This window comes from Lissotriton vulgaris, chromosome 1_1 (assembly GCF_964263255.1).
Source record: "Lissotriton vulgaris chromosome 1_1, aLisVul1.2, whole genome shotgun sequence".
Lineage (NCBI taxonomy): Eukaryota > Metazoa > Chordata > Amphibia > Caudata > Salamandridae > Lissotriton > Lissotriton vulgaris.
Window position 1 is genome coordinate 1,674,199,652 of NC_141685.1, and position 21,803 is coordinate 1,674,221,454.

At 45.1% G+C, this 21,803-nt stretch overlaps 1 protein-coding gene across 2 annotated transcripts in view; it reads right to left on the reverse strand.

The window, feature by feature from the left end:
• EXOC4 (exocyst complex component 4) overlaps positions 1-21,803 on the reverse strand; it is a 1,827,849-nt gene that overhangs the window by 678,387 nt on the left and 1,127,659 nt on the right. For both annotated transcript variants that reach the window (XM_086918922.1, XM_086918920.1), the window contains exon 11: positions 21,401-21,620. In XM_086918922.1, coding sequence (XP_086775048.1) covers positions 21,401-21,620 — 220 coding nt within the window. The remainder of the gene's footprint in view (positions 1-21,400; positions 21,621-21,803) is intronic.

Here is a 21,803-nt window from a genome sequence, read left to right on the forward strand (position 1 = left end):
GTTCAGGTCCGTCATGCCTTGAAGTCTGTTTACTCAGAGGGTGAGGAGATCCCGGAGTCGTCTCCGCTTGAGGACAGGGTACTGGATGGTCATGTGCCTGATAGTACTATCTCCTTGATCTACAAGAAACTAATTAATGATAGGGCTGACCTACTGTTACAGCTCCGGGACTCATGGACCCGGGACGGCCTAGAGTTAGACGACGAGGACTGGCAGTCGGCGATCTCCTCCCCCAAGGAGGTCGCGATTCCGGCTCGTCTCCGGTTAGTGCAGCACAAGATACTCCACAGGATCTATGTAACTGACCCCCGTCTGGTTAGAATGGGATTCTCTAAGGAGGGGTTGTGCAGGCGGGGATGCGGGCTGGTTGGGACGTTTCTCCATATTATCTGGGAATGCCACGAGGTGACTATCTTCTGGAATGAGGTGCATAAAACGATGGAGGAAGTCACAGGTGTTGCTCTTTTGCCCGAGGCCAGGCGCTGTTTGTTAAATGTTTGGGAGCCGACAGATTACAATACGGCAAAGACCCAGTGGGTAACCCTAGGGAATATGATCGCTAAAAGGGATATAGCACAGTTGTGGGGGTCCCAGAGGCCACCGACAGTTGAAGCATGGAGGGAAAGTATGGACTGGGCGATGTTTAGGGAGAAAACAGTATACGTTGCTCAGGGGCGACCCCGGAAGTGGAGCAAAATATGGGGTCCCTGGAACAGTAATTGTGGTGACATTTGCACTCTTCCTAATGTGACCAATACTGATGCTCCGCTTTCCCCCTAACCTCACGTTCCTACCGCTGTATTATCTTAACATCGCATTGTCTCTTTACTCCCCTCCTTCCCTCTCCCATTGTCGATTGAATATGATTCTGTACTGCCTTTTCCTCCCTCATATGAACCGGTATTTTGTACATTGTATTTTACTGCCTTGTTTGTTTATAATTTTTCAATAAAAAGAAACAAAAACCAAAAAAAAACATTAATTTAAGCACCCCTAAAGAATTTCTAACTGCTTCGGGTGAACCAATCATTAAATGGACAGAATGGAAGGAATATTTTCTAAACTATATAGCTACTTTGGAAGACAATGTCGGTACCCGGTCCCCTGAAAGAAAGAAAAGAATGCTCTTGCAGTGTCTTGGTCCAGAAGGTTTAAGAGTATACAATCAAATGCAGAAACCTGAGAGGTCAGGTGATTTTGACATTTTTAAAGCAGCTATTTTAGAGTTAACTGAACATTATCCGCCCAGAGTGTGTATAGGAGTTACAAGATGTGCCTTATCAAAAGGAAATAACTTCAACACGAATCTGTGGAGGAATATGTTTCTCAATTAAAATTGTTAGCTGCACATTGCAAATTTGGCGTGTTACATGATGAACTTATTAGGGACCAAGTAGTGGTTTGCACAAAAAATAAAAGCATTCAGGATAGACTGTGGATAGAGGGCGAATCCAGCTTTAAAGATGTCACCACGCTAGGTAAAAAAGCTTAACTTTCAGACAGAAGTTCCAAAGCATTATCTGATCAAACTGAGCCTACTCCTACAGTTAATAAAATATCTGATTACAAGAAAGGCAAAGAGTCTTCGAAAAAAGGAACTAATAAGAATTTCCAAACAAAAACTTTCAACTATAAACCTTCTACCAAGTCAAAGTTTAATCAAAATGATTTTTCTACTTTTGCGTGTTATCGTTGTGGTGACAAAAATCACAACGCATTTTTTGAGAAATGTCCAGCTAGATCTACTAAATGTTCTCATTGTGGAGTTCTAGGTCATTTTGCTAAAGTCTGCAAGAAAAAACATACTCAGCAACCAAAAGTTACTTGTATTACATATACAGATTCATCAGACTATGACTGACTAACACAATTCTATTTCTGATCCCAAAAAAAGCAAAATATGCAATATAGTTCTAAATATTGATGATAATAAAACGAGCAAACCTTTGTATATTGTAAAATTTGGTGGAATTCCTTTACAGGAGCGAGCAGACTCAGGTTCTCCCTTTACTATTATCGCCAAGTGTGTCTGGGAAAAATAATTAATTTATAATTTAGGTTCACATTTAGAACCTACCAATGTGATTCCCTATAGTTTTACAGGTGATAAAATTGATATGTTGGGGTATCGCTCTTTGGTATTTGAGTTCAAAGACTTCACTGCTTGCTGTATGTAAATTGTACGTTGCTTCTGTTTTGGGCTGGAAGAATCAAAGAGCTTTACATATTATTCTGGATCCCAACAGTCCAGAACAAGTCCTTGTTGCTTGTGAAGGTGAGAGCACAAAAAATTGGGTCCTTAAAGAATTTCCAAATGTTTTCTCAGGTAAGATTGGTAAATTGCAAGGTTTTTCTCATCCCATAAAGTTAAAAAGTAATGCTACTCCTAAAATTCATAAAGTGCGCAACATACCCGTCATTAATAAAGATGAAGTTACGTGTGAATTATTAAAATTACAAAATAATGGCATTATCGAGCCCTTAGAAGCTGCTTAATGGATTTCTCCATTGGTTGTAGCCAGACAGGTCAATGAAAAAAGGGTGTATGCGTTGATCTAAGAAGTCTTAATGACACTATTATTGTTGATCAATATCCTTTACAGAGAATCGATTAAATGTTGTCATTAACTCGAGGTGCCAAATCTTTTTCAATGCTGGATTTATCTTCAGCGTATCACCAAATTTCTTTACATCATTCAAGCCGTGATTTACCAGCAATTTGCACTCCTTTCGGTTGTTTTCGTTGCATGCCATTTGGATTGGCCTCTGCGGCTGCAGTATTTCAACTTATAATGCCACAACTTTTTGGAGATATGCAAGGGATCATCTTCTTCCAAGATGATATTCTTATTATGGGGTAAAATTCTCATCAACATGATTGTAGATTGAGGAACATTTTAAGTGTGCATGATGACAAAAATCTTGCTGCGGAGAAAAGTGTAGTGTATTTAGGACATGAAATTAGTGAACAAGGTATAAGACCTAAGACTAAACTAGCAAGATCTATCTTGGATGCCCCTGCTCCAAAATCCAAGGATGATTTAAGATCATTCTTGGGTTTAGCTGAATTTTATTCAAAGTTTGTTTGTAATTTTTTCAGAAAAAACCCATCCCATGAGGAATCTATTGAAGAACAAAGTTCCTTTCAATTGGTCAGAAGAATGTCAGCAAGCCTTTCTCATGATAAAAAAAGCTATTTGTAATGTCCCCAATCTCCAGCGTTTTAATCCTATGCTCATACATTAGTAACCACAGATGCCAGCTCCAAAGGTCTCGGAGCAGTTTTAACTAAAATTTCAGATAACAATCAAGAAGTAGTTATTGCTTTTGCTTCTAGAACTTTGAGCCCCACAGAAAAAAGTATTCTGTGATTGAAAGGGACACCTTAGCTGTAGTTTGGGGATTGGAGCATTTTAGAAAATTCATTTGGGGTTAAAGTTTTTGCGTAAGAACTGATCATAAACCCCTTACTAAATTACTCACTACAAAGGGTCTCAACAAAGCTACTGCCAGGATTGGAAGATTATCCATGCGTTTGCAAGATTTCTTATTTGAAATGTATTATGTTCCAGGAGCAAAAAATGTTATTGCTGATTTTCTCAGCAGGTTTTCTTTGCCTATTATAGAATCTGATCAAAATTCTTGGAATGATTTTTCAGTTGCAAATGTTTTTCAAATGATAAATTCATGAATAGTATTTCTCAAGAACAATGGACTAAAGCTGATCCTGAAGATAGCACTTTAATTGATGTTAAATCAAAAGTTATAAACGGTTGGAGTAACTTTTGTGAAAAAAATCTACATGATGATTTAAGAGGTTTTTGGGAATCAGAGTTGAACTTTCAATTTCTGAACATTTACTTCTTAGAGGAGATAACATTGTTCCTCCTGTGTCTTTAAGAGATCAAATTATACATTTATCTCATGATGGTCATCCAGGTATATCTCGCACTAAATCTAGAGTTAGGGATCAATATTGGCGACCTGGAATGGACAATAACATTGAGAAAATTGTCAGATCTTGCATTATTTGTGAGTTGTCCGATAAATCAAAAAAAAAAAATATATATGAATCCACCATTAGGTGAAGTCACTTCTTCAAATCTTCCATGGGAAGATTTAGCTTTAGACATCATGGGTCCCATTAACTGGTTTGATAATGCTTTGAAGTATATCATAGTGCTTGTTTATTTATTTTCTAGATGGTTCAAACTGAAAGTTGTTGACAAAGCGGACACAAAAAATGTACTTGATTTTTTAGAATGCATTTTTTTTACAAGAGGGTTGTCCATCCTCTATTTTAACAGATAATGGGGTGCAGTTCAAATCTAAAGAAATGCTAACTTTCCTTATGTCCAATGGTATCAAAAATAAGTTGACACCACTTTATCATCCTTCCAGTAATGGCACTGTGGAAAGGCTTAATAGAGTCATTAACAGTACTTTACAACTGTGTGTTAGATCAAAACTTTCTTGGAAAGTGAACTTAAAAAAAGGTTGTGGGTTTATAGAGTAACGCCCCATTCTTCACTAGGAAAGAATCCATTTTATCTTATGAGGTGTAGAATTCCATTATCTAAGTCTAATCCTGGTTGGATGAAAAGAAATAAACTGTATTTCTGTGATCTGAATGAAATTAAATCAAATCTTACTTCTTCACAAATCAAGAACAAAGTGTATTATGATACTAAATATGGTTTTAGACCTGTAAGTTTAAAAGATGGTCAGTGGGTTTGTATCAAAAGAAAGTACCTAAGGGTCACAGCAGGTTTAGTACTTCTAAAAAATTGTAAAAATCCATCATAATTCGGTGAAATTGGATAATAGAGAAAAATGGCACATGAGTTGTTTGGCCTTAGCACATTCAAGTGATACGCATATATCCAATGATCTAGATACTGGTTCTGTTTCCAAATCTCGTAGTAATTTTTGGTGTTATGACAGCGATGAAGAAGATAAATCTCTTCATGATTCCTTTTCAGGTGTTATAAATAGTGACAATGTAAATGATGATACTGAAATGTTAAATACGGACAGTCTCTTCTGGTATGAAATCTTCTTTTGGCAAATCTGTAAAGAGACCTGTAAAGTACAATGAATTCATATTTTAGTAGTTGCATTAGTAAATTTGTTTTTTTTTTCCTCAGAAAGGGGAAGATGTGTAGTATGTATGTACTATAATTGGTAAGTGTATCCCTTTAATGAAATGTAGCTGATGGATGAATATGTTGTTGTTCTATGTTCTAATTTAGAGTTCTAATGGAATGCAGTAAGCTCTGCAGCTGGTCAGTTTCTACCTGACAGCTGAACTAACTAGACGTGCTCTTTAATGGGAATAAACATACTTTATTCAATGTATTCTTGAATCATCATTGAAGGATACTACAATCTCCCTTGGCCGTGCAGATTGGTTTGCTTCATCTCCAAGCGGTGACATGTGGCTTGTGGGAGCATTGAATGAACTAAGATAGAGGTCACGGACATGTCACATCAGTGACACAGCCCTAAGAATCATTGAATGGCTGCAACCAGGGGACAAGTCATCTCAGTCATACAAAGCCTCAGGGAAGCACAGAATAAATGTAGCTAGAGATCACAGGCAAGTCACATCAGAAATACATGGCCTCCAGAAGTAGAGACATTAACGCAAACAGGGGTCATGGACAAATCAAATGAGTGACATGGGGTCCGAAGAGGCAGGAAGAGAAGGTGTCTGTAGGTCACAGAGGTGACAGGCTCAAATATCATAATACAAAGCAACATGTAATGAAAGTGCTTTGACTTCATAAAACGTACATATTCTTAAACTGAACTATGCAAACCACCAAGTCATGACAGTGCCAAGCAACAAGAAGCTAAGCATTAGCGTTGGTGTCCATATTATTTTGACACCTACATTTCATACAGCATGTTTCACAAAAACAAGCAGGAAAGTATTCATTTTGGACTAGGGATTTCTGTGAGATGGAAACAAAAGGAAATAGGACCAGGGAAAGTAACATCGAAACCTTTGGACCCTCTAAGGATACTACGGTTTCTGGGACAGCAGAAAGCAATTGGGAGGGTATGCCTTCATCTACTACATTTGTGCCTTATTTTTGACGATTTTGTTCCTTTTGTATGTAATATTTACATAATCTTTCCTGCTGTAGAATACTGAGATTTTATTGCAGTACCACCCTCACAGTTTGCCTGGTTTTTGATGGAGCTTTTACTGAAGTGTACTGGGTTCCAGGTAACCAGGTCCCCATTACCAGTGTTCTTTCCCTAAAACTATACAAATGTTTCCCCAATTGGCAAAGACTTTTGCACCCTCTTTAACTGCCTAATAAACTGTACTCCTGGTAACTTGGGCCTGAGGTATAAAGGAGGGTCCCTAAGGGCAGCAGCATGAATTATGCCACCCTAGGGGGCACTTCACCACCCACATGCAAGACTGCCATTGCAGACTGTGTATCTTGGTGCAGACAAAAAAGAACACAAGACCTATCACACATCCCTGTGTGCCATGTACCCTAACACTGCATGTGATATTTGTAAGTCAACCCTACCGCAGGTATGACAACCCTAGGGCAGGGTGCTTATTATTATATGTGAGGGCATACCTGCATGGGCAGAGATGCCCCTATGCTGGTCAGTCCCAGTACTGCAATTGCAGGTGGACAGGGAAGCCATTTTAAAACATGTGCTGGACATTTGTGAAAACGGATTCCCCAGCTACATGATGGTTTGACTGAAAATTGGGATGTTTGGTATCAAACATGTCGTACTGATAAACCCACACTGATTCCAGTGATGGATTTACAAAAACATACACCCAGAGGGCACCTTAGAGGTGCCCCTGAAAACCTACTAGCCTCTGGTGTGCTTGCCGACTGGTTTCTGCCAGCCTGCCACTCAAGACACTATTTTGACCTAGGGTGAGAGCCTCTGCTCTCGGGGGACCCCGAACAAAAGCCTGCCTAGGAAGAGGGTGTAACACCCCGTCCCACAGGAGGGCCTGCTGATTAGCCTTCCTTGGGAGGCAAGTCTCAAAGGGCTTCCGCATTTGAAATACGAATATGGCTCCTCCCTCACGGGGCAGGAAGCCAACCCTTTTGTACAGAGCCCCCTTGACACCTGAAGAGGCAGGAAAATTAGCCAGTCAGATAGGAATGCCAACTCCAGGATAGTACTAACCCTAAGGTGGGATACTGTGAGGTGGATACGATTTTCCAGAAGTAGCCATCTTTGTGATGGCAAACTTAGGAATTCTGGAACAGGGTTATGCCCACTTCCCAGAGGAAATGGTCATATAGGGGATGTAGTGACCCTAAGGGTCATTAGCCCTTTGTCTACTACCCACCACTCCCCTAATGCCCCTACATTCAGTACTTGGGGGAGCCCCTTGCACCAGAGATGCAGATCATGAGGACCTAAGATGAGAGAGGACACTGAAGTGCTGCAAAATAATAGAGGAAAGAAGCAGCTGGCCTAATACCAACCCTTATGGCCTATCTTCATCTCTTGTCGAAAACTGCGCCAAAGTCAACTCGTCCTGCAGCTGCCGACTCCAGAAAACTGAGAGAACTGCCTGCCTTCGGAAAAGACTCAAGACCTCCCATGACCAGTGGACCTGTTCTGAAGAAACTCCAAAAGAGAAGACTCTGAGGCGTCCAGAACCGCCATACCCCAACACCTGAAGTCACCACTGCACTGTCGCCTCCAGCCCGAGTTTAAGTGGGCTACTGGTGTCAACAAGGTCCCCCATCCCTCCTCCAAGACTCTCCGATGTCGCCTGCATCCTTTACAAGCAGGCCCCCTCAACCGTTACTGCCCCAGTAAGAAAAAAACCTGAAGCCTAAAGACACCCGTCGCCCCTGGGCCTTGGAGAAGAGGACCAAAGGTGTCCCACCGTAACAGAGCATCACAAGTGTAGAACCCCCTTGCTGGTTCAGCTAAGTGGTCTCCTGGCCAGAGCCTGCAGTCTCTTTCTGTAGTGATCAATCTCCACTGAAATGCATTGGGCTCCTGACGCTGTTTTGCACCCTGCACCCCGCCAACCCGTGCCGCTGGTGGTGCACTGTTGGTGCTGCCTTTAACCTTGCCCACCACTCACCTTAACTCCTGGAGATTGGTCTTAAAAGGCACTGTACCATACCTGTTTGCAGAACTGGTTATTCCTTCCATAGGATAACATTACAGAACTCAAAAATTGCACTAAGTGTTCACTTCTTGATGTGAAAAGTATTTATATTTAAAAACGTTTTTACCGGAACTGTTTTTCTCTAATGCCTAAACATATATAAAGATACTTGCTAGTTTTATAAATTGGTGTTGATCTCCTTCTTGAGTCGTCATTTATTAATCAATGTGTGTATTTGCAAATGTCTTGACTCCCTCTGGGATAAGCCTAAGGCTGCTGGACAACACTACTCCTAATAGAGCACTTTGGAAATGCATAGCACGTTCCTGTCCACTCATTAGGGATCCTTAGGACTCTTAATACGGTATATCAGATTATTGATATATCACATAAAGAGCCGCTTACTACACTTACATTTTACACATTTCTGCATCTACTTCGCAATCATAATAGTTTTTATTATCTTATTCCTACATTCTGGTTCTGACCATCCTCAGATTGGTTTTATCCGTGTTAAATAGTGGTATGACTGGGACTGCCTAAATAGCTTTCACATGGCAGTACTGAGTATATATAGATGCATCATACATGGCACAACCCCATTCCTGTGCATATACATTAACTCACAATTTCCTATTTACCATTCATTGGTGTAGATTGCAAGCTGCTTCTCACATGCTCAGAAAATTCGAAATAGTTAACTTTTGTTTATTTATTATTTTTTTGTAGTCTTTTACTACACCTTCCTTCCTTATATTGGGCAGCTTATAAAAAATGGTTCGGCTTTAAATCACGTGTGTTCTGCTGCTCCATGACTTTGGAAACCTGCACCAGGGTGTCCAGTATCCCATGTAGGCAGTCTCTGTTGCAGCTATAGCTTGCCTTTTCTTAAGCCCTCCTTTGCTCAGTGGCCCGTGTACTGATGAGAAGCAGAGTGGCAACTAGTCAGCTAGCAGGCATGAGGAAGAGCAAGAGGACGGCCTTCCCCAAGTCCCTCGCCCACCCAGAATCAATCCTGAAGAGCAGTAGGTACAAAAGAAGCAGAAGTACCTGAAAGCATTGGTTCTGCCGTGGTAGCTTTCATGGAATCGCTCAGCAGTCATTTCTGTTAAAAACCCTCTGGCGCAAAGGTTAAGCCCTCAGGAGTACTGCTCAGTATTAGTGATCAGCCTACGGAAGCTAGAGCAGGCAATAAAGAGTCCCTGTTTCAGAGGTGGTGGACAGGACATGTTCATCACTGCCAAAAGCCGCAAGCAATTCTTAGCCTCCCACTGATCCAGCTCAAGGATTTGCCACAAATGTTCTTTGAACTTTCCTCAACCTACTTTCTGGTTGTGGTAAGTTATTGTCATGTCTGGCACAAACGAAACCTCCTTGCCTTCTTGCTCCTGGACTATATCGAAGAGGAGTACAAGTTCATGTTCCAACTGAGTAAGAAAATGTATAAACAGGAGATACTCTTATACCAACACAGAAAAGGATTCCAAACAAATTATCAAAATGTACATTAAGTTGGTCTTATAAAATGTAATATACTTATGTAGTATTGTTTTAAAGCATCAAACAATGAGTAATCACATATAACATACATAATATTGCAGACGTCGCAGTGTTCAAATTATGGGATGGACAATACAATAGTCCTTGAGTATATAACAAGCGAGGTTCGGCCTCCTTAATCTTACAAAAATGAATTGGTTACAACCATGAATAAATCCCAAATAAGTTGAGGCTCCAGGTATAATTTGTGTATACAGTCCTAATTATTGAGACCAATGGAACACACATTTCAAATATTTCAACTAGGCAAGGATGCAGCAGAGCAGAGCAGCAACTGCTGATGCCCCATGAACTCCTTGATGTGATTTCCAGGACCATGAATCCCAATAAGTCCGTGCAGTGGTTATAATATCTCCAGAAGCCCCATGGCCAGAAGAAAATCATCGGTTTCAAACATCTCCAGTCATACACAGAATAAGATCCTCTAGCAATACAAGATGCACCTGGTCAATGGCCAATCAGATACCAGCCAAATCTTCTGTTCTTTTTTTGTAGGCAAAGGCCTTCTAGTCTTTACGGGCTCTGAGGTCATTTTAGCCAAATAACCCAGCTTGATCGTCTTTTCCCTAAGAAACAGGCAGACGAAGATGAGCTGGTTTGGGGGAAAGAAAAAGCCTATTCTCCCAATTTCGAATGAGACAAAACATTCCTAATGAGTTTTTTGTGGACTCACTTTGCACCAACACAGGAGGCTCAGACCATGCCAGTGTGGTGAAGTCTTTACATTCATAATTACTGACGAAGAAGGTGATGTACAATAACTGCCACAACCTTCGTCACAGTCAGCATACCAGAACTTTTGAATGAGGCAGAGGCTCCTCCCATTACATGCAGTTAAGTCAGTCCCACCTCCAGAAAGGGGGCAGAGATTCTATAGCTATTACTTTTTAGTGCTTCTTAGTAAAGAAAAGGGGAACGTGGTTTCTTCCCATGTAAAAGGTCGAAATGATAACTCTGGTTCAGGTTTTGATGACTCCATAACACAACATGAGAATGGGGTCAATGAACATTCAGGATTCCTACATTCAATGATCCATCCTAAAGGAGCACAGGAAGTAAGTTTGATTGACAGTGGGAAAAGAACACTAAACATTACAGTACAGAAGATTACCATTCTGTGTCAATGCTGGCCTTCAGAACTTGACCACAATCACTGCCCTGCCACACGCCTTTCTGAACCAGAAGATTCACTGCCACCTCTACGTAGAGTAATTTGAGCTGCGCCCAAAGACAACGTAAGTCAATTCAATCACTTCCTTTGAGAACCCTATAAGCTTTGCCTCTTAATCAATATCCCAAATACCTTTCATGTCTTCTCCAAGTTGCTGCAGTTAATGTGCAATATTGGACTCCAACATGGAAAGCCATTCCAATCTCCTGAAATCTTGACGAACAAGATTGTTTCAACTTGGTTGTTCGAGAGACTTCTGGGAATGCAGATATCCTGCACCGGGGTGGTGCATCAAGCAAAGCTCCACATGCATACCCTGCAATTGCATTTAGAGAAGCACAAAAACCAGCTGCGAGAAGAGCAGTCAAAATTCATCCCAGTCTCCTCATCTTGGCCTCAACTTTGGAATGGTGCTGCCACTCTCTCAGCTTCTTGGTGGGATACCTATTTCCCCAGAGGTGTCCAGTCCAAGAAGTACGGGAGGGTGCTTCACTCCTTAGTTATATGAGTCAGCTTGGATACATGGTTCTGGAGAAGATGTACTTTCATCACCAGCCCTCTTTTCAGAGAACCTGAAAATTCATGCACCCACAAAAAATCCTCCACCAGAACCCAGTACAAGAGCAGAGTGGCAAGGTACTGTCACTGGAAACTGGAATAGAAAGTCAGCCTGCTCACATATTCACTATATGATATAATGTCCTCTTAATGTCACATGGAGGTCACAGAAATGTAGATGGGCACCTGTAAGACCTACCTTCCTGCCAGAACGGGACTTGGACTATCTTCTACATAGATGAGACTGTAAGACACCTGCTTGTATTTTTTACTGTAAAGCAGCACCCTGCTGCCTCCTGGGAACGTACACAACGGAGGCACAGGCCCATAGAGCATAAATGCCCAAAATGGCTACAAATTAATTAAACCAATAATAGGTATCAAATGACCGATGTCATTAAAATCTGGTGGACTTTTGTTTAACTATGGGTAACCCAATAGCGTCAAGATGGATTTGTAGAGCGCTGCTTATTACCCGTGAGGGTATCAAGGCTCTGAACTTGTACTACACAGCTGATAAGTTCACTAGCTGATCACAATCTCTAGGAAAAATAGAAGAACACAAAATGCAGTGTAGCCACAGCATGACCCATGGTGATTTGAGTCAAATTCTTCAAACCGCCGGGGTTAGGTTGCAGCTTTTATTTACAGGCCTTAGCAGTTGGGGTGAAGCCCAGTGGCATCAAGTGAGGTGTACTTTCACAATTCGAAAGTCTAGCCAGTCAGTTACTAGAAATTATGCTGGGTACCGCAGACTCGCCTCGCTCACATAATGCATTCTAGGGGACAGTACTTATGTGATACCCAGTTACTACACTCCATATGGATCAGGAGTGGCAGGAAACTTTGCGTATTCATTTCAATCAGGCTCTGAAACAAAGAAGCAAGGGAGGAAGAAGTGAAGAGTGGACTGACCCTTTTGTATTGCTCTGGATAGTTACAAGCTTTTGTCTTACATTCAGGTTTCAAACAATAGATGTGAGTGATCACCCACAGCTAACCTTAAAGACACAAAAGTGCACCAAAGGTGATTGTGACATGTCTCCTGTCCGCACTTGTATCTTTTGTACATAATCATTATTGCAATCGCAATCCAAATAACGTTTTGAACATTAACTTTAAATACAAAGTAATCAACACAAAGGGGTGCTGTCCTAGCAGAAGTCATAGGCATCAGTTTACATGGCAGGCCAATGGACATCACCTGGGGGTACAGCTGTCTTCAAAAAATATAGGACTGTAGCCACCAGCCAGGGCATAGGGAGTAAAGTCACGGGGTACACCATCTTCAGGTATTTCTTTGGATTAGAACATATAATGGGACAAGGGACAAATGGAAGTGTTGGGACAGCTGGCAAGATCAACTGGTTACTTTAGTTCTACTTGCAAGAACTATGCAGCAGAGAGAGGGGCAACCCCTTCAATGGAGTGGTAGAATGGAGAATTATAATTCTCAACGGCGACAACCACATTCTATGCATTTTGGAAAATGGGGGTATATTAAACTTCAATGAAACTAGAACTGAAGGGTTGCAGCGTACTCAGAGGGCCGTCTAAAATGACCACAGGCTAACCACTCTGTTCAAGAGGGGTAGAAGCCAGTGCTTTAAATGGGCCGGTACTCACCGGTACTGGGTACCGGCACTTCCAAATTTTCTCCCTGTCAGTACCGACACTTTTCTTTAATCAGGGAGAGTACCAGTACCCTGATTGATGGCACGGCAGGCACCGGTTCGGTATCTCCTCCAGATGCCGCTCTGCCTCTGGATCACGCAGGCTCACTCAGAAGTCGACTTTTGCAGAGAGCCTGCTAAATTCCAGAGGGGCCCCTTTGAATGGCCCCACACTGCAGGTGTTTGAGAGGGTTTGCATCACGCTGTGATTAACAGGACAGGGTCTAGGCAGATCCTGCACTGTTAATTAGGCGTGCAACGAGCATTCGGGTGAAAGTGCTAACTGCCAGCATGAGGTCTGCACCTTCCTTGTCTAGAAACGCCTGGCTCAGCAAACTAGCGTCTCACTGGTGACTGGGCACTGTGGAAGAGTTTTTTAGGTCTCGCGACCTATCAATGCGCGCAAGCGCATTGAGCGGAGCGAGAATTCATGTCGGCAAAATCCTCTTCAAACCACGGGCTTTCAGCCGCGGTTTTCTTTAAGTTCACGTGAATCACGTGATTAAACATGCACGCGCATCGGCAGCATTTCTCCTGCACAAGGCTTGCAAAAGGCTCTCCTCCCTCCCCACATCAAAGGCATCAATCACCCTCCCACAGGCTTCCCCAGCGCTGCCCCGCCCCCTGCTTCACGGCCAGGCCATCTGTTCCCTGCCAGACCTCTCACACCTCCGTCACAGCATGCCTGTGTACTTCAAAGGCTTATCACTTCACACGGCCGCAGGCCGTGCAACCAGAGCACTTCAGTTGGTGCGCAGCCCCCCTCCCAGCACTGCCTTCTTACTCTCGGCAGCCGTGACTCCCTAAACACTTTTTATATTTAATTAGCAGCAGCAGCATTTCTCCTGCGCCAGGCCACATCAGAGGCTCTGTGCCACTTTCACCCACACAGCACCACTTTCAGACACGCAACGCACATGCCTGTGTACTTCAAAGGCTTATCACTTCACACGGCCGCAGGCCGTGCAACCAGAGCACTTCAGTTGGTGCGCAGCCCCCTCCCAGCACTGCCTTCTTACTCTCGGCAGCCGTGACTCCCTAAACACTTTTTATATTTAATTAGCAGCAGCAGCATTTCTCCTGCGCCAGGCCACATCAAAGGCTCTGTGCCACTTTCACCCACACAGCACCACTTTCAGACACGCAACGCCACTCACACCCACGCTATCCCACTATCACCCATGCAACACCACACTCACCCACGCAACGCCACTCACCCAAGCAACACCACTCACACACGCAACCCCACTCATCCACGCAACCCCACTCATCCACGCAACCCCACTCATCCACGCAACGCCACTCATCCACGCAACGCCACTCACACATGCAACGCCACTCACCCACGCAACACCACTCACACATGCAACGCCACTCACCCACGCAACGCCAATCACTCACTCACTCACGCAACGCCACTCACACCCACGCAAGCCCACTATCACGCACGCAATGCCACACTCACCCAAGCAACGCCACTCACCCAAGCAACACCAAACACACGCAACACAACTCACACACGCAACACAACTCACACACGCAACCCCACTCATCCACGCAACGCCACTCATCCACGCAACGCCACTCATCCACGCAACGCCACTCATCCACGCAACGTCACTCACACACGCAATGCCACTCACACACGCAACGCCACTCACACACGCAACGCCACTCACACACGCAACGCCACTCACCCACGCAACGCCACTCACCCACGCAACGCCACTCACCCACGCAACGCCACTCACCCACGCAACGCCACTCACACCCACGCAGTGCCACTTTTACCCACACAGCACCACTTTCAGACACACAACGCCACTCACACCCACGCAAGCCCACTCTCACACACGCAACTCCACACTCACCCATGCAATGCCACTCACACACGCAACGCAACTCACCCACGCAGCGCCACTCACCCACGCAACACCACTCACACATGCAACGCCACTCACACCCACGCAAGCCCACTCTCACACACGCAACTCCACACTCACCCATGCAATGCCACTCACACACGCAACGCAACTCACCCACGCAACGCCACTCACCCACGCAACACCACTCACACATGCAACGCCACTCATCCACGCAACGCCACTCACACATGCAACACCACTCACACATGCAACGCCACTCACACATGCAACGCCACTTACACATGCAACGCCACTCACACATGCAACGCCATTCACACATGCAACGCCACTCACACATGTAACGCCACTCACACACGCAACGCCACTCACTCACTCACTCAAAGCCACTCACACCCACGCAGTGCCACTTTCACCCACACAGCACCACTTTCAGACACGCAACGCCACTCACACCCACGCAAGCCCACTATCACCCACGCAATGCCACACTCACCCACGCAACGCCACTCAGGCAAATCCACTTACACCCACGCAGTGCCACTTTTACCCACACAGCACCACTTTCAGACACACAACGCCACTCACACCCACGCAAGCCCACTCTCATACACGCAACTCCACACTCACCCATGCAATGCCACTCACACACGCAACGCAACTCACTCACGCAACGCCACTCACCCACGCAACACCACTCACACATGCAACGCCACTCATCCACGCAACACCACTCACACATGCAACGCCACTCACACATGCAACGCAACTCACCCACGCAACCCCACTCATCCACGCAACGCCACTCACACATGCAACGCCACTCATCCACGCAACGCCACTCACACATGCAACGCCACTCACACATGCAACGCCACTCACACATGCAACGCCACTCACACACGCAACGCCACTCACACACGCAACGCCACTCACACACGCAACACCACTCACACACGCAACGCCACTCACACACGCAACGCCACTCACACACGCAACGCCACTCACTCACTCACTCACGCAAAGCCACTCACACCCACGCAGTGCCACTTTCACCCACACAGCACCACTTTCAGACACGCAACGCCACTCACACCCACGCAAGCCCACTATCACCCACGCAATGCCACACTCAGCCACGCAACGCCACTCACCCAAGCAACACCCCACTCACACGCAACGCCACTCACCCACGCAACACCACTCACACATGCAACGCCACTCACACCCACGCAAGCCCACTCTCACACACGCAACTCCACACTCACCCATGCAATGCCACTCACACACGCAACGCAACTCACTCACGCAACGCCACTCACCCACGCAACACCACTCACACATGCAACGCCACTCATCCACGCAACACCACTCACACATGCAACGCCACTCACACATGCAACGCAACTCACCCACGCAACCCCACTCATCCACGCAACGCCACTCACACATGCAACGCCACTCATCCACGCAACGCCACTCACACATGCAACGCCACTCACACATGCAACGCCACTCACACATGCAACGCCACTCACACATGCAACGCCACTCACACACGCAACGCCACTCACACACGCAACGCCACTAACACACGCAACGCCACTCACACACGCAACGCCACTCACACACGCAACGCCACTCACTCACTCACTCACGCAAAGCCACTCACACCCACGCAGTGCCACTTTCACCCACACAGCACCACTTTCAGACACGAAACGCCACTCACACCCACGCAAGCCCACTATCACCCACGCAATGCCACACTCACCCACGCAAGGCCACACTCACCCAAGCAACACTCCACTCACACGCAACGCCACTCACACGCAACGCCACTCACACACAACGCCACTCACCCACGCAACGCCACTCACACACGCAACAACACTCACACATGCAACGCCACTCACCCACGCAACGCCACTCACTCAAAGCAACACCACTCACACACGCAACGCAACCCACTCACGCAACGCCACTTACACATGCAACGCCACTCACCCACGCGACGCCACTCATCCACGCGACGCCACTCATACACGCGACGCCACTCACACACGCGACGCCACTCACACACGCGACGCCACTCACACACGCGACGCCACTCACACACGCGACGCCACTCACACACGCGACGCCACTCACCCACGCAACGCCACTCACCCACGCAACGCCACTCACACACGCAACGCCACTCACACACGCAACGCCACTCACACACGCAACGCCACTCACACACGCAACGCCACTCACACACGCAACGCCACTCACTCACGCAAATCCACTCACACCCACGCAGTGCCACTTTTACCCACACAGCACCACCTTCAGACACACAACGCCACCCACGCAAGCCCACTCTCACACACGCAACGCCACACTCACCCATGCAATGCCAGTCACACACGCAACGCAACTCACACACGCAACGCCACTCACCCACGCAACGCCACTCACCCACGCAACGCCACTCACACACGCAACACCACTCACACACGCAACGCCACTCACACGCAATGCCACTCACTCACGCAAATCCACTCACACCCACGCAGTGCCACTTTTACCCACACAGCACCACTTTCAGACACACAACGCCACCCACGCAAGCCCACTCTCACACACGCAACGCCACACTCACCCATGCAATGCCAGTCACACACGCAACGCAACTCACACACGCAACGCCACTCACACACGCAACGCCACTCAGCCATGCAATGCCACTCACTCACGCAAATCCACTCACACCCACGCAGTGCCACTTTTACCCACACGATTTACAAAAAGGGGGTGGTGATGAACAGAGTGTCTGAGTTAAACAGACCACTCTTACCCAGTCCAAAGATCAGGGCTTGATCCATCACCGTTATTTATCTCACTGCCCCATCCCAGCTCAGAACCTGGCTATATGCAAATCAGTCTGTCCCTGGCCCAGTGCATCACCCACACAGCACCACTTTCAGACACACAACGCCACTCACACCCACGCAAGCCCACTCTCACACACGCAACGCCACACTCACCCATGCAATGCCACTCACACACGCAACGCCACTCACACACGCAACGCCACTCACACACGCAAAGCCACTCACCCACGCAACAACACTCACACATGCAACGCCACTCACCCACGCAACGCCACTCACTCAAAGCCACTCACACCCACGCAGTGCCACTTTCACCCACACTGTGCAGTGCACAATAGGTCTCGCAGTAGGAAAGTTGGAGCTATTGGTTTTGTAACTGACAAAGCCCTTTATGTTTTTAAAATGAAAACAAAAATAAAAGGTATTGTTATTTGCAATTGTAATAGCTCCAACTTTCCTACTGCGAGACCTATTGGCAACGCCAGTGCTTGTTTTCAATGGCATGTTCATTTGTTTGTTTACTGGCCTCCTTTGACCCCGTACTTGTGACTTTCACAAATGCTATTTTGTATGCGGCTTTTGGACTGGGACATTGAGACATTTTGGCATTTGCCCTGAAAGCGGAGTTGTGAGTTGCCGTTTTTCCCGCTAGGATTGCTTGCCAATTACCTGCATATGGACCTTAATGAGACAATCATGTTTCCTGAGGAAATGCGGTTTAACATTCAGCTTCTACTGAGTAATTTCTATGATAAAATTGCCTTGTACATAAGGCTTATGTTAATGTGCAGTAGGTTATGCCTCATATTTTACTTTTTTTCAGGTCGAGACTTACATACCTTACATAACTTAACCTGAAGCATTATGGGACTAGTAGTCCCGGTCGTGTTATGAATGTTAACATGCAGGCCGACAATTCTGTCTGTAAGATTACACAATTTGTGTTTTTCAGCCTCTTGCATGTTTTTCATTAAGCTTAATATTAGACTGCCCCTACCTGTTGAGTGAGTATGTGTAGTATCTTGTGGCAGGCTGTTTATTGCGCGCTTCAGAATACCGCTCCCCTCTGCAATGCATTAATAAGACAGTAAGCCTTATTGCTCTATTTTCAGATATTATCCCAAATGAAATACTATCTCCTCTTGATTGGTCTAATTATATATCAGCAGCATGTCTTTACTATATGTTTTAACACATGTTTTTTATCGAGGTTACATTCACTGAAGGGGTCGGCGCCATTTTATGAGTCCATTCATACACATTTTTGTGTTTTTAATAGTATATGCCCAACCCTTTGGCAGGCAATTTGGTCTTTCATATTCACTGGTAATGTGGACTGATTACGTCCCACGCAGTCAAATGTATTTTATAATTTTGCAGTTTGCTTAATTATGTTTTTGTCTATTTTTCATCTAAATAGTCATACTATTTGAGTGCCGAGTTGTGAATTATTCAGTTCATGTGTCTGAAGCACCACAGAACGTCTCATTTCTATGTTTACCATGTCTAACAGTGGGGGAAGGGCTATTTAGGCTTACGTCTATGGCGCAGGCCAGATTGAATAAGGCTGCTTTGGTAGCCGAAACCTTTATCTTCAGTTGTAGGGTCAAGGGAGACCTGAGAAAAGTAACCTGCTTTGTTTACATAAACACATTTCTCATGTTTTAACCCCTTCCATGCGGCCGCGATTCTGCGCCTGTGCGGCAAAATCGCGAGTGGGCGGGTTTATGACGGCCCCAGCCGTCATCAGCACACGAGCACCGCAGTGCATGACGGCTGGGGGCCGTCATCCGCATGGAAGGGGTTAATGTGTACTGCAACTTGTATAGAAGCCATTATCTATAATTATGTCTTGCCGTTAGCCCCGCCCTTATCCCTGCCATAGTCCCGCCCACCTGCAACACCTCCAGCTCAATTTAATGAGTACCTGCACTTATTTCTTCCAATTTAAAGCACTGGTAGAAGCTCCTCCTGACAGACCCTATAACACTGCTAAACTATCTTCAGGGAGATAAGAAAAGACATTTTCAAATAAGCATATTCAATATAATTGTGATCTTACAAGATGTACAAATGTAGTGATCGTTATGCACCACTTAGTGCCGTAAAGGTCCGCGGCTCTAGTGTAATAGGGTCAAGCACAATAGCACATGCATTCATTAAATATTTCCCTGCATTACCTCTGAATCGGTGCACGGTCTTGGCCCTACTTACTTTTTTCAATGTGGGTACTTTGAACTACCTTGGAACAGTGGCGCCTGGTATTTGAAGGCGGTGGAGGGGAGAATAAAATAAAAAAATATATACACTTACCTGTCTGCCGCCCGCTGTCGCCATCGCCTCCTCCTCCTCCTCCTCCTCTTGGTCCTCTTGCCTGCTTCCAGAGCAGAAAGCTGGATGCACCCAGCCTCCCGATAGCCAATCACAATGCTGTAATGCACCGCTGTGATTGGTCTGAGCGCCATGGATCGGCGCTCAGCTACAGAATGTAAGGCTGGGCATATTCTCCATGCAGGTTGTAATGCAACCTGCATGGAGAACATGCAAAGTGCTCATGAATGTTTGGCCAGCCCCAGAGGGCCTGCCAATCATTCATGTGCACTTTAGAGAGTGCTAACCACTCCTCCCCTCCTCTGTCAGCCGAGCAGCCCTGACCCATCCCGCCCGCAAAGCTGCCGCAAGAAGGAAAAAATAAAATGATAATAAGAGTCATTATCATTTTATTTTTCCTTTAGTGACACTGCTTAAAAGCAGTGGGGCGCACAGCCTTGGAATACTCAGCTGCCGGACATTTTTCTTTCCCGCACCATTTGTGGCATTCACTATTGACTTAAACCTTTCTCATTCTTTTAACTGTCGTGCTAGACATTACTTCCTTGGCATATCATTCTCACACTTCAAAGTGCATGCGACGTGGTCTGTTTTTGTGTTATACCTTCATGTTTTAGGTCTCTGAAAGACAGTGCTTATTTTAAGTCTCGATAAGGACAATGCTTCAATTGTGTCTAAATAAGCATGTTTGTTGTACCACAAACATGGAAATCGAAATCATTCGAGTTTCCAAGAACATTTTAACAGGAAGAAAAACAGTAAATCAATCTTGACCAAACTAAAAGGTTTTTAAAAGAACTTATAGGTTAGAAAATTGAGGAAAGCCTGATGTGCATTTCAGAAGCACCTCTTTACCAATGACCAGGACAACATTTTTATGAGAAGGAAAAGGGGCATCACAGCCCAGAGAGTATCCTCAACCAACTCTAACTGCTTGTGAAATCAGAGCAAGACAACAGTAACACTAAATATACAGACTACTTTGCAGTCTTTCTGTATGAGGGCCAATCTTGGATAAAATACGTAGCAGTTTCAGCAATTGGAATTCTCGTGGTACCGCTGGTACGAAATTAAACTAATCTCATAGTAATTTTGTCTTAGTGGATCCTATGTCTATGTCAGAAAAAACCTTATGTCATTTTGCATGTGCCCCTTCTGCCAATAAACAAGTAGATACATTTGTCAATTTGTCAAAATGTAGCTGCCAAATGTCACAATACCTGCAAGAGTGGCCGTTGGACTGCCAAGGACTTCATAGTGTCAGCATTGGCCAGTATCTTCAGGGGGTCGGACACTTTGGTGGCTCCTTCAATTTCCTTGTTGATCTCAGCCAGAACTTGGCTTAGAAAGATGTTCTTGATGTAGACTGTGAGAAACTCTCGAAGTGGGCACGCCTTGGTGGGGCCTGGTCCCATTGCATGCTCGATTTCGTGGATAAACCTGAAGAAAGAGTGACAGTAACATTAATGTTCATGCGCTCTCAAAGCCTTTTCTGTGGGCATTAAAACATGTTGAAGACTGAAGATGTTTTACACTGTAGAAAACCAGGCAAATGATGCATTTCATATTTATTATTTATAATGTTATTTTAAAGTATTTTGAGCGGTCCAAGTGATGACTGGT